The sequence below is a fragment of the Drosophila takahashii genome, chromosome 2L (assembly GCF_030179915.1).
Source record: "Drosophila takahashii strain IR98-3 E-12201 chromosome 2L, DtakHiC1v2, whole genome shotgun sequence".
Taxonomy (NCBI): domain Eukaryota; kingdom Metazoa; phylum Arthropoda; class Insecta; order Diptera; family Drosophilidae; genus Drosophila; species Drosophila takahashii.
This window is the reverse complement of record NC_091678.1, coordinates 12,627,111-12,640,007: the sequence shown is the minus strand read 5'-3', so window position 1 is coordinate 12,640,007 and position 12,897 is coordinate 12,627,111. Positions and strand designations below refer to the sequence as shown.

The 12,897-nt window shown below is 41.5% G+C and overlaps 4 protein-coding genes and 1 pseudogene across 4 annotated transcripts; all 5 read right to left on the bottom strand.

The window, feature by feature from the left end:
- Window positions 1-507: 507 nt before the first annotated feature.
- Window positions 508-2,449, bottom strand: Ugt37E1 (UDP-glycosyltransferase family 37 member E1). The gene is made up of 2 exons (XM_017158509.3): window positions 1,674-2,449; window positions 508-1,612 (listed from the first exon to the last, which is right to left on the bottom strand). Exons 1-2 carry the CDS (start codon window positions 2,369-2,371, stop codon window positions 673-675), a joined length of 1,638 nt encoding a protein of 545 aa, XP_017013998.3. The 5' UTR covers window positions 2,372-2,449; the 3' UTR covers window positions 508-672.
- Window positions 2,450-3,051: 602 nt separating this feature from the next.
- LOC108068843 (UDP-glucosyltransferase 2-like) lies at window positions 3,052-4,667 on the bottom strand. The gene has a single exon (XM_017158661.3). The coding sequence runs from the start codon at window positions 4,621-4,623 to the stop codon at window positions 3,052-3,054; it is 1,572 nt and encodes a 523-aa protein (XP_017014150.3). The 5' UTR covers window positions 4,624-4,667.
- An 815-nt stretch (window positions 4,668-5,482) lies between these two features.
- On the bottom strand, window positions 5,483-7,022 carry LOC108068758 (UDP-glucosyltransferase 2-like). The gene has a single exon (XM_070214220.1). It carries the CDS (start codon window positions 6,941-6,943, stop codon window positions 5,483-5,485), a length of 1,461 nt encoding a protein of 486 aa, XP_070070321.1. The 5' UTR covers window positions 6,944-7,022.
- Window positions 7,023-8,279: 1,257 nt separating this feature from the next.
- LOC138911802 (UDP-glucosyltransferase 2-like) lies at window positions 8,280-9,817 on the bottom strand (annotated as a pseudogene).
- A 452-nt stretch (window positions 9,818-10,269) lies between these two features.
- Window positions 10,270-12,772, bottom strand: LOC108068786 (cytochrome b5-related protein). Its single transcript, XM_017158566.3, has 5 exons — window positions 12,655-12,772; window positions 12,423-12,544; window positions 12,016-12,346; window positions 11,426-11,808; window positions 10,270-11,373 (listed from the first exon to the last, which is right to left on the bottom strand). The coding sequence occupies exons 2-5, from the start codon at window positions 12,518-12,520 to the stop codon at window positions 10,860-10,862; spliced, it is 1,326 nt and encodes a 441-aa protein (XP_017014055.2). The 5' UTR covers window positions 12,521-12,544; window positions 12,655-12,772; the 3' UTR covers window positions 10,270-10,859.
- Between the last annotated feature and the right edge of the window lie 125 nt (window positions 12,773-12,897).

The following is a 12,897-nucleotide window of genomic DNA, read 5'->3' as shown; positions in this document are numbered from 1 at the left end:
GAGAGGAGAGCGCAGCAGAGCGAGAGGCCTCTAAAAATAATCGCTGTGGGAGAATGTGGGAGCAACCTGTTGAGCGAGTGTTGCTCTAGGTCTGGGAATCTGTTGTTGCTGTTTCATTAATTGTTGGGTTGTTAAAGGTGCATGACATCAGTATAAATTAATTATATGCATAACTGTATGCAGGTCACCGGAGGCACTCGAGTTTCAATGCAGATAGCAACAGTTATAGGGAATTTATTATGCGTTTGTATATAAAAAATCCAATATTAATTTACCCATTCCGCTCCTGGTCAAAACTGACCAAAAATTGCAAACGATTAGATTCAAGGCCTCCAGTGTTTCGCCAACAATATATAGTATATACCTCCGTGATTAATCAATTCCAACGGATGCCTGTTTTGTACAGAGTCATGCTTTCCGGCAAAGCTTTTATCTCTCTAGTACTCGTAATCAGTGTTTCGTTTATGAAGAGCTGCTTCTTATAAATAGTACAAAAGAAAGGCCATATCCGTTATTCTTTTTTATTAGTATTAATTTATTAATTTGATTATTCCTAAGAGCAGACTAGACTACCTACTTGATCACTGACCCCGCAGCAACACATTCATGCACTTTCGTATTTCATAACGCCCAGTGATATTACGTATACGCAATGATAAGATGGCTGAACGGTTAATTATTTTTAAGCTTGTTAGGCAATGTTTTGGCGCGATAACTGTGGCCACGCACAACTCTAAAAATCTTGCGAAATATGAATTTAACTATTATTGTGAGTAGAACGAGTAGTGCCAGACTGGCGAGGAGAACTACTCCGTAGACATCGAGATTGCTGCTGGCCACAAAATCCATGTGGATGAGGGGACTCTGCAGATGATAGGCTCCCTGGTGACGCAACACGTACTCGGTCCAGTAGACAACCGATTGCCGGGCGGTCAAGGGACGATCCCTATAAAGGGTGGAGAATTTGCCGATGGCCTCTCGATACGATGGCTTCTCCAGGACCTCAAGGATATTCTCCTCCAGTTCCTGTGCCGTCATTGTGTGAATGTCCAACCAACGGCCAAAGCCCGACTTTGTCATGATCTCAGCATTTCCCTGTTGATCTCCAAAAATGGGTAATGCCAGCATGGGAACCCCATGGTATTGGGCCTCCGCCACTCCGCCCTTGCCAGCATGGGTAATGAAAAGTTTCACCTTTGGATGAGCCAGGATATCGTCCTGCGGCAGCCAATTGCTAAAGTAAATGTTGGACGAGTTCCCTGGCTTATTGCTCAGATCCTCCCACTTCCACACGACTCGTTGGGGCAGTTTGGATAGCACTTTGTACAGGATATCTGCAAAGTCGGGTCCAAAGTTATTGGTATTCACATTGGTTCCCAAACTGAAGAATATGGCACCCTCATCGGCATTATCGAGGAACTCGGCTAGTTCCTTGGGCAGTGGATCCGACTGCTCTTTAACCTGTATCCCTCCAATTTCAATCGATTGCGGAACTGTTGGTCTAATAGGTCCTTCGCTGGGCGAATGGTAGTTGTAGAACAGCAAGGATATGCGACGCTTCATTTCGTAGTAGTTGGGGAACTCCGGATCTGTCTCATTGGCAAAAGCTTCCCTGAAAAGGGATGAGATCTCCTTAGATCGCTAAAAATACTTGTATTACAAATAATACTTACTCATACATCTGGTTCATCTTGTAGTTCAATAGTTTATTCACTACGCTCAGGAAGGAATGCTTGAAAAAGTTTCCAAATCTTTGGGTAAATTTCATGGTGTTTTGGCCAGCTTCGAGGGCTACATTCAAGCTGGGCACATAGGATGGATCATTGACATTTCCCACAATAACGTCCATAAAGGGCAGTGGCACGCCCACCCAAGTTATGATCACCGGACAGCGGAGCTTGGCTGCAATGCCCAACTGAAAGTCGTTGGCCATCGGACCCAAAATCACCAAATCAAATTTGGTCTTTGGATTCTCGTACAGCTCCTTGAAATCGGGATGCACCATGAACTCACGCTGACCCTCCAACTGAACATTCGCCTGGGTGACGGCTTTTAGCATGGTCGTCCAGATAGAAGGTTTGTCATTGAATGTTTCCTTCATATATTCGTCGATGAATTTCTTTCGTTCGGGAGTCGGTGGTGCCACAATCACAGTGATATTTTCATGCGCCGCCAATTTCGGTTTCATCTGGGTCACCACTGTGATGTTGTGACCCCGATCCGCAAGGGTTTTCATCACAGCCATGTGCACGATCACATGGGAGGGACTGTGTGTGCCGAAAATTCCTAAGATATTGGCTCCATTACTTTCTTGAGTCTTCATGCTCAAAAGTAATACGAGCAATAGCCCGATCGGAGTGTATTTAATCATTGTTAATGAACTTTTCAATTGAACTCACAACAAACGACTAAGTTTCGACCTCTAGCGTGCTAGCTTTTATAGTACTACTACTACTTCCATGACCATTTGAAACGATCTGAGTTGATATAGGTTTCATTGTTTTAGCTGCGCCGTAGTGACTGGACATATCAGGGAGGTCCGGCAGGGTCTCTGTCCTAAACTTATCTCTACGGGGTTTATCGCTATCGCTAGGGTCTGGCATCGTATCGCGTGTCTGCGACCTGAGTCATGATTAAATTGAACAAACTGCAAACTTATCAACAAACAAAACTCGAGTTCTATATTATCATGTTTGTTGCCTTGTATGTGGGCAAAAGTATAGTTTGCGTAATTCAGTCACATCTTGTTTCTAGTGGCCGGCTATCAATAATAGCAAAATTAGAGATTAAAATTAAAAAATTAACCCAAAGAGATTTGATAACAAGCTTTTCTACGAATTAATATTTAACCTATTACAGATTGACAAAGTCAAAAAAAACCTAACCTCGTTTTTTAATCGGTTTATAACCATAACTTATTATTATTCCAGTTTTCCAAAAAATAAAATCCCAGGCCATTTTTAAACTATACAAATACACAAACTGTTAATACAATTTAATTAGTTTATTAATTATATACAGTTCTTATTAATATTTAGAGGTTTTTTCTTTTTATTGCTTCTTTTTCGTCTCTAAGATTTTTGGCTGGCCCCTAAACTTGCTCCAAATAAATTTCGCAACCAGACGAGCTAGGAGCAAAAACAATACTATGAATGTTGCAATTAGAGCGTAGATATCGAGATTGTTTAGCTCTATGAAGTTCATATGAATCGAAGGGCTCTGCAGATGGGGAGCACCGTGATGTCTCAGGATATACTCCGTCCAGAAAACCACCGATTGTTTTGCCGTCAGAGGTCGATCCCTGTACAGGGCCGAGAATTTTCCAATAGCTTGGCTGTACTTCTTGTTCTCCAACACTTCTTTCAGGGCCTCCCTCAGACTGTCCTCCGTTATGGTAAGCAAATCGAGAGCCAGACCATACCCCGATTTTTCCATCACTGCAGCGTTACCAGGTTGATCCCCGAAAATGGGCAAAGCCACCATGGGTACTCCATGGTACTGGGCCTCGGTGATGCCACCCTTTCCGGCGTGAGTGATAAAGAGTTTGGTGTTCGGATGGGCCAAGATATCATCTTGGGGCAGCCAGTTCTTATAAAGAATGTTGGATGCGTTGCCGGGAGTGTTTTCCAAGTCCTCCCACTTCCAGATAACGTTCTCTTTCAATCCTGACAGGACCTTAAAGATGGTCTGCACAATTTCCGGCTTCACCGTGGAGCTCTTGATGTTTGAGCCAAGTGATAAAAAGACAGCTCCTTGGGTGGACTTGTTCAAGAACTGACCGATATCCTTGGGCAGCGGATCCGGCTTATCCTTAACCTGAATTCCTCCGATTTCAACAAGTCCAGGCACCATGGGTCGAATAGGACCCTCACTAATCAAATGGGAGCCCACAAAGGCCATTGAGATATTCTTTCTCAGCTCTTTCAGAGTTGGTTGATCTTTTTCCGCGAAGATTTCATTATAAATGCGCGTCAATTTGAAATCAAAGATAACAAGAATATACTCGAAAAACAGGTACTTAGCCAAGTTTTCGGCTCGCTTAAGCAAACTCATGGGCTGCGTTACAACGGTGCCCAATAAGGGCACATAAGCTATCTCTGCGGGATTGCCCGTGTACTTATCAATCACAGTGGCTGAGGCAGACATCCAGTCGATGATAACAGGTACCTTCAGCTTATGCGCAACTCCCAGTTGAAAGTCGTTGATGAAATATCCCAATATCATTAGATCGAATTTGGTCTCGTAAACGCGTTGAAACCTCGGATCTGAGAGTAGTTCGGCTTGGGCATTGATCATCACTTCCATGCCAGAAAGAAGTCGATTCATGGTGCTCATGAGTGAGTTTTTCTGCCCGGCCATTTCGGTCATTTGGTTTTCCATAATGAGCTCCTGATCCTCCTTCATCGGGATCACAATCAGGTGGATGTCCTTGTGCGTTACTTTAGGTTTCAGCATAGAAACCACCGTCACATTGTGTCCAGCTTCGACCAGTGCCTTGGCCACCGACATGTGGATGATCAGATGCGATTGACTGTGGCTGCTGAAGAGCCCCAGAATATTTGCTCCCTGGGTGGAAGCCACCACGCCGAGTAGCAGCAAAATTACGGAGCGAACCGCGAACATTTTGTAAACTTATTTGCCTGACCTCTCCGGTCAATGTCGAAATAATAACTGAAGAGAACTGGTTGGGCGGCTAGCTTTTTATGGGTAAAACATTCGAGCTGCCAGTCATTTGATCCGCTTATCGACTCCCTTCGATTTTATGCGATACTCTTATCTAAAGCTCTTAATTATCTGACTCAACTCTTTTCTTTTATTAAAGCTGGTAACCGGCAATATAAAGGTTCAAACACTTTCCTTCGGCGTTCTATAATAAAGGGTTTTCTATTTTTAAGGGATTTATAACAAGAATATTTGTTATTATAGAGAGAAAATTTCTATTTAAATATAACGAATACAATTTTATTTCACAACTTCAATTATTTTTGCAGTACCTACACATTGTATAATATAAAAAGTAATTATAGGTAGGTAACTCTTAACAGTCGCTATCGGTTCTCTTTGATTAGAAACGGTTCTCTTATCTGCAAAAAGTAATTCAAAAGTCGGTAAGTCCTATCAGTTACTAAGCAAAAATTAATCTATCAACTCTCTTTGATTGCAAATGTTACTCTTATCTAAAAGCTCTTAAAGTTCTGACTCAACTATTTCCCTTTTCCTTGTGCATACTAAGCTTCTACCACAGGATTTAAAAAAAGACTTTAAGACAAATATTCAGTCATTTAAAATTATTCTAGAGAAATATTATTTTTAAGTCAGATGTATAATATCATTGTATTCATTTATATAATTTCACCATTTATTTTTCTTTATTTCCCCAAAATAAAGTGAAGTGAAGTCACCTTAATTTTATCGAGCATAGATATATAAAACATGTTTTTTATTTTTGTTAATTATTGTATTTATTTTTTAATGAGTACATTTATTGATTCTTCTTCGCTGCTGAGGTGTTAGCTTTGGCAAACAGTTTGCTCCACAAGAATTTCCCAACCAGTCGAGCCAGAAGTAAGAAGGAGATCACGATCGATGCAATAACAGTATAGACATCCAGATTGTTGAGCTCAATGAAACTCATATGGACCGCAGGACTCTGAAGGTGTGGGGCACCACGATGCCTCAGAACGTATTCCGTCCAGTAAACAACTGTTTGTTTTGCAGTGAGGGGTCGATCCCTGTACAGAGTGGAGAATTTCCTAGCTGTTTCACTATACTTGTCATTTTCCAAGACCTCCTTTAGGGCCTGTCTGAAACTGTCTTCGGTAATAGTGAGCAAATCTAGGGCCAGGCCAAATCCAGATCTTTCCATTTGAGCAGCGTTTCCTGGTTGATCTGCGAAAACTGGCAGGGCCACCATGGGAACACCATGGTACTGGGATTCCGTGATGCCACCCTTTCCGGCGTGGGTGATAAAGAGCTTGGTGTTCGGATGGGCCAGGATATCATCCTGCGGCAGCCACGTTTTGTAAAGAATATTAGTAACATTGCCTGGGGTATTGTCCAAGTCCTCCCATTTCCATATAACATTCTCTTTCAGTCCTGACAGGACCTTGAATATGATCTGAACGATTTCCGGCTTCACTGTGGAGCTCTTGATGTTCGAGCCGAGGGAGAGGAAGACAGCTCCCTGGGTGGACTTGTTTAAGAACTGACCGATATCCTCTGGTAGAGGATCCGGCTTATCCTTCACTTGAATGCCTCCAGTTTCGATAATGGCAGGCACAAGAGGTCGTATGGGACCCTCACTGATTAAATGGGAGCCTGTGAAAACGAGTGTGATATTTTTCCTTAACTCTTTGAGAGAGGGTAGATTCTTATCTCCACCATAGATTTTCTCATAATTGTGGTTCAGTTTAGACTCGAGTATTGTCGACATGTACTTGGAAAATAGATGCAAGGCCAGGTTCTCGGTTCGTTTTAGGAAGCCCATTGGCTGCGTTGCAATAGTGGCCATATGGGGTACGTAGGATAATTCCGAGGGATTACCGGCAAACGCATCAGTTATGAAATTGGGCGGCATTAACCCGTCCAGAATGACGGGAACCTTCAGCTTCGCTGCAACTGCCAATTGGAAGTCGTTGAGAAAGTAGCCCAATATCATCAAATCGAATTTGGTCTCGTAAATTCGCAGAAATCTCGGGTCGGTAAGCACATCGGCCTGGGAATCGATCATCACATCCAAGCTGTTCAGGAAGCGACTCATGGTGTCTAGCACTGAGTTCTTTCGTCCTGCCATAATGGCCATTTGTTCCTCTATGCTCCGCTGCTGCTCCTCCGTCACTGGGATCACAATCAGGTGGATGTCCTTGTGCATTACCTTGGGCTTCATCATCGACACCACCGTCACATTATGTCCTGCTTCGGCCAGAGCCTTGGCCGTCGACATGTGGATGATCAGATGCGAGGGACTGTAACTGCTGAAGAGCCCCAGGATATTGGCTCCCTGGGTGGAAGCCACTATTGCGAGCAGCCCGAAAATAGCGAAGCGAAGCGGCAACATTATGTATTTTCTTTGCGTGGCTTCTCCGAGCAAGATCAATACGAAACTGATGGGGAATCGGTTCTTTCGCCTGCTATTTATTGGTGAACTCGACCAGCAGCTATTTACGCAAATGGCTTATCGTCACCTTTGCTTCCGAATGCCGCTTTTATCTACGTGAACTGAGGTTGTGATTACACCTAAGCACTATTTTTGTTGTTGTAATAAATATCTTAAAGAAAGTGCTATTTAATGATGATACAACAAGAAATTAATATGTTACATATGTAAAACAAGTGCATTTTCTAATCGATGTATGCTTACTTGGTCACGATGATTCAGCAAAAACACTCTTTCATAGAACCAATCGACGCAGTCTACCATTTATGTGTGTCTACTCAATGAAATTTATCAAGTTTATTAAAAACCAAAACTCTCAAAATAATATAAATTGTTGTAAGAAATTTTGGCGGACTTAATAAGCATAATCAAATGGTTTACAGATATAATAAACGCTCAAATCAAATCGAATGCATGGCGAGCTTTTAATCGTCGTTAGCAAAGAAAACAAATTGATAAGAGCAAATATTACTTTGACATACTTTATTATTTATTTATTTACTTATTTCGCCAACAGATTTTCCTTAACTGGCATCTTATAATTAGTTTCATTTATTCAGAACTCTAGAAAATCATTTTGAACGGATTGTCCGATTGGGTAAAATTCTGTACCGTATTTAGTTTCCATCAAAACTTTGCAGCGCAACGAAGGAGACGTTTCCGACCCTATAAAGAAAGTATTGTATTTAATTTTACAATTTTCACATATAAAAACATTCCCTACAATAATATTTCATTGTGTCCCAACCAAAATTTATACACTTAATATGAACCTTATTATTTTGTTCATATGTTTTTTTTGTAATGAACACTTAATTTTATTAAAATATAAGTGGCCTAAAATTACAAAATACAATTATTCAATTTTATGTTATGTGCGTTTGACTGTGTTCTTAATTGAATCGTAAAGAAAAAAAATCTTTTCGTTACTTTCTTATCGCAAGCCGATAAGGATTTCTTGCAGCTCTGTTGAAAGATTAGCTTACAATTTGTAAATCCAATTTTCGAAGTATAACGATGATAGTGTTCAATTTGTAAAATAAAATAAATATTTGGTATTTTATTCAAATTTGTGGGGGGAATTGTCGTAATTATTTGTTACAACAGCATTTAATAGCTAAATTTATTTATTCTTATTTGCTGCTGAGATGTTGGCGTTGGCAAACAGTTTGCTCCACAGGTATTTTCCAGCCAGTCCAGCCAATAGCAAAAACAATATCACGATCGATGCAATAACAATATAGATATCCAGATTGTTAAGCTCAATGAAACTCATGTGGACTGCAGGACTCTGGAGCCCCCCACCTCCAGATGCCTTAGGACGTACTCCGTCCAGTAAACAGCAGTTTGTTTAGCAGTGAGGGGTCGATCCCTGTAGAGGTTGGAGAATTTCCGAGCTGTTTCACTATATTTATCATTTTCCAAGACTTCATTCAGTGCCTGACTGAAAGAGTCTTCTGTTATAGTGAGCAAATCCAGGGCCAGGCCAAATCCAGATTGTTCCATGGCAGCTGCGTTTCCGGGTTGATCCCCATAAATGGGCAACGCGACCATGGGTACTCCATGGTACTGGGCCTCGGTGATGCCACCCTTTCCGGCGTGAGTGATAAAGAGTTTGGTGCTCGGATGGGCCAGGATATCATCCTGCGGAAGCCAGGTTTTATAAAGAATGTTGGAAACATTGCCGGGTGTGTTCTCCAAATCCTCCCATTTCCAAATTACGTTTTGTTTTAGGCCTGATAAGACTTTAAAGATGGTCTGAATGATTTCCGGCTTCACTGTGGAGCTCTTGATGTTGGAGCCAAGGGAGAGAAAGACTGCTCCCTGGGTGGACTTATTTAAGAACTGATCAATGTCCTTCGGGAGTGGATCCGGCTTATCCTTCACTTGAATACCTCCAATTTCAATAATGGCAGGCACCAGAGGACGAATGGGACCCTCGCTGATTAAATGGGAACCGGCAAAGGCGATTGAGATATTTTTCCTTAACTCATTCAGAGTGGGCATATTCTTATCTCCACCGTAGGTTTTCTCATAAATGCGGGTCAGCTTAGTATCGAGTAATGTCGAGATGTACTTGATAAACAGATGCTTGGCCAGGTTCTCAGCTCTCTTCAGAAATCCCATGGGATGCGTTGCAACAGTGGCCACATTTGGTACGTAGGAGATTTCTGCGGGATTGGCCGTAAACTCATCTGTAATGGCGTTGGGCGCTACTAACCAGTCGATGATAACGGGAACCTTCAGCTTGGCTGCCACTCCCAGTTGGAAGTCGTTGAGGAAATAGCCCAAAATCATCAAATCGAATTTGGTCTCGTAAATTGGCTGGAACCTCGGATCGAGGAGCAGATCAACCTGGGAATCGATCATCACTTCCATGTCGTTTAGGAGACGATTCATAGTGTTAAGCATGGAGTTTTTCCGTCCCGCCATGGTGGTCATTTGGTCCTCCATAGTGCGCTGCTGCTCCTTCGTCACCGGGATCACAATCAGGTGGATGTCCTTGTGCATTACCTTGGGCTTCATCATCGATACCACCGTCACATTATGTCCTGCTTCGGCCAGTGCCTTGGCCGTCGACATGTGGATGATCAGATGCGAGGGACTGTAACTGCTGAAGAGCCCCAGGATATTGGCTCCCTGGGTGGAAGCCATTATGGCGAGCAGCCCGAAAATAGCGAAGCGAACCGCAAACATTTTGTAAACTATTTGCTTGACTTCTCTGGCCAATATCGAAATGAAACTGATGGGGAATCGGGTATGCGGCTGCCTATTTATAGGTGAACTTGACCAGCTGATAGCCACACGAATCGCTTATCATCTTTTTTGAGTGGACGACTGCCCTAACTACGTAAATTTAAGGGTGTAATTTATTGTTTTTTTTAAAGGTTTATGGTTGGAGAAATTTCTAAAGTATTTACATTATTTTCATTGTTATTTCTTAAAAAAATTGCTCCCTTATAAATTTTAAAAAGATGCTGAATAATAATGATACGACAAAAAATCAGTATAATGGATAATATTTTTGCCGAATTTAATGATTAATTTTTTCAGTATAACATATTTTGGCTATTTAAAACTTATATATATAAGGATCTTTATTTATTAAATAAAATACCTTAATTTCCCTGTTACATTTTATTAACATTACATTCAATTATTTTTCATTATCATGGATTTCCCAAATATTTAAAAACAAGCATTCTCTAATCGATTTATGCTCGTAGCTCAAATTTGCTTTGCCACGATGACTCAGCTAAAACCAGTTGACACCGTTTAACATTCGGGTGGGTCTGCTTAAAGATAATTATTTGGTCTGTTTAACACCAGCTAAACTCTCACCATAGAAAAATTACTCAATTAAATGGTGTAAATTATGTTAGTGGGCTGCCCAAACATAAACAAATAGTTTATAGATATCATAACAAACACCATAAAAAAGCGGAAATGCTGAAGGAGCTTTTAACCGTCGAAAACCAAAAAAGAAAGAGAATCGAACAAAGCTTTTTTCATAAGAGCAGAAATAGATCAGAATTTCCTAAGAGAATTTAAAAAAATATTTAGGTACAATTACTGTTACAAATCAATTAGTTTTAGTTTTATGGCTTATTCTTACCCCAAAATCCTCAGCTTTTACTTATGTATTTACAAAACAACCATTTCCCTCCCCATTTACCATAAATATAATACCAGTATGCCCACTCTACTTCACTTTCTTACTACCCGGTGGAAGGGAATTCTTTTTGGTCCTCAGCAATTGCTGATTTTGTCCCTTGATGTGACCCCAATGATTGATCTCCCGCAGTTCCACGTCAAACTCTTTCATTGTTTTCCTTAACTCTGGATAGAGCTGCTTGAGCACTCCATGATCGAGTGTGGGAAATAGATGGTGCAGGGCGTGTTCTCCAAAGTGAGTGAGCACCAAGAGGTCCGACCACTTGATATCTCCGCGATCTATGATCGTATCCACCTGATAAAGACCCCAATCGATGTCCTTACGTTGCGTATCGCCATCGTGTAGAATGCGAGGATCATGATGGGCTGCTGTCAAACCAACTAGGCCAAAAATAAAGCTTCCCACTGCCACGATTATTTGCCAGCTAGCTAGACTGGCCAGCAGACCAACGCCAGTGGAAAAATATAAAAATATCGGTAGGGTAAAACCAATAAGATCATCCCAGTGCAACAGATTCCTCTTAGTCAGCGATAGAGCCAAACTGAAAATATAAAATTAATTACCAAAAAATCAAAGCTACTTTACTCACTCACCGCAGGATAAACTGTCCTTGGAAAAGGACTACATACACCACCGGAGATATAATCACAGAGATCCATCGTTGCGTTTTACTGGCATAATGCCGATCGGGAATCCAGCACAAGAACGGCTCAAACATAGACATCTCCAGATCGTGCAGCGAATTTGCATAAACATGGTGTGACAGGGCATGCGAAATCCGCCAGTTCCGAAAGTTCATCATAGTCAGATTAAAGGTATACATCCGCCAATTATCCCGCTGATGAAAGTAATTGTGAGTAGAGGTGGCCACCCAGCAAAGGGCTAAGCCAGCCACACTCTGAAGTACCAGAGAATCCAGAATTGTTCCTGCCCAGCTGAAGATGAAGACGGACACCAAGATGGCCAAGTGGAGAAACTGAAAGGTAGTTAAAAAAAAAATTAGTAGGTTATAAGGAAAAACTAATCCTATATTTGAAACCTATCTTATTCCATTTCTTGTAATCTAATAATTTCTAATCTAAAATGTAAAGTTATATGGTAACAACATGGAATATTATCAGATAAATAATAAACAATTTTTTATTAAACTAATAAAAACTTAATTATCTTAAAAAATCAGTACCTCTGTTTTCCTCGTCGGAGAATACTCGATTTTTCTCAGCTTTTCACGAACTCTCCGCTTTAGGGTCATGTAGAAACCATTTTCTTTGAGGGTAAACTTGTAGTTCCTTGGCTTCGAGGCCTGTCGCACTTCGAATTTGCCCAGCATTCCTCGAGCCCGCTCCTCGATGTGGTGGGATTCGAAGGGTTCCGTGATATCCGTGCCTCTGGTGCACTCAATCCAAGAGGCACCGCCCGGATGGCGAGCGGCAAAGTCGCTCAAGTCATAGAGCTTATCGTTAATGCGCCAAAGACCTTCGGCCTCGTCATCGGCATTCTTGCCCTCGAGCCAGCTAGGCAAGAGAAAATTATAATCTTCCATCATTTAGGTTCTTTGTAGAAAGGGGTTTAAATATAATAGATACAAACCTTTCACTTGTAATGGGTCGATGTTGGCGGTAGCTCGGATAAGTCCTCGATATTCCCGATACTTTCCAGGCCACATCCTCTTCAACGTTGGGCGCCATTATTTGCACAGCTCGTTAATCGATCTACACGAATAAAATGAGTTAAATTTAACCAAAGAAAGTACTTTGAATCTTAATGCCTAATCGCGGCTGATAGCTGGCTGATTGATTCCCAAGTTCAACTTAATACCCACCGAAAGAACCGGTCGGTCGGTGCACCCTTCGGATGAAGACAAACCGCAGAGTTTGTTTACGTAGCGCCTACTAAACTTTTATTTGGAGCGTCGCTCGGCTTTTGTCTTCGTATTACACTCGCTCGATCAATTAGTAAAGCTCTGATCCGAGGAGAGAATCGCAGATCGAAAGCTTTGCGCTCACTGCCTCTCACTTCTTATCATGGGTCGAATGGAAATGGAATAATATGTAAATGGTATTCA

Coding starts and splice junctions, on each gene's coding strand:
- Ugt37E1 (XM_017158509.3), bottom strand. CDS start 2,371: ATGATTAAATACACTCCGATCGGGCTATTGCTCGTATTACTTTTGAGC. Junction 1,613..1,673: donor AAGATGAACCAGATGTATGA/GTAAGTATTATT, acceptor ATCCCTTTTCAG/GGAAGCTTTTGCCAATGAGA.
- LOC108068786 (XM_017158566.3), bottom strand. CDS start 12,520: ATGGCGCCCAACGTTGAAGAGGATGTGGCCTGGAAAGTATCGGGAATA. Junction 11,809..12,015: donor CTCCGACGAGGAAAACAGAG/GTACTGATTTTT, acceptor ACTACCTTTCAG/TTTCTCCACTTGGCCATCTT. Junction 11,374..11,425: donor CAAGGACAGTTTATCCTGCG/GTGAGTGAGTAA, acceptor TTATATTTTCAG/TTTGGCTCTATCGCTGACTA.
- LOC108068843 (XM_017158661.3), bottom strand. CDS start 4,623: ATGTTCGCGGTTCGCTCCGTAATTTTGCTGCTACTCGGCGTGGTGGCT.
- LOC108068758 (XM_070214220.1), bottom strand. CDS start 6,943: ATGTCGACGGCCAAGGCTCTGGCCGAAGCAGGACATAATGTGACGGTG.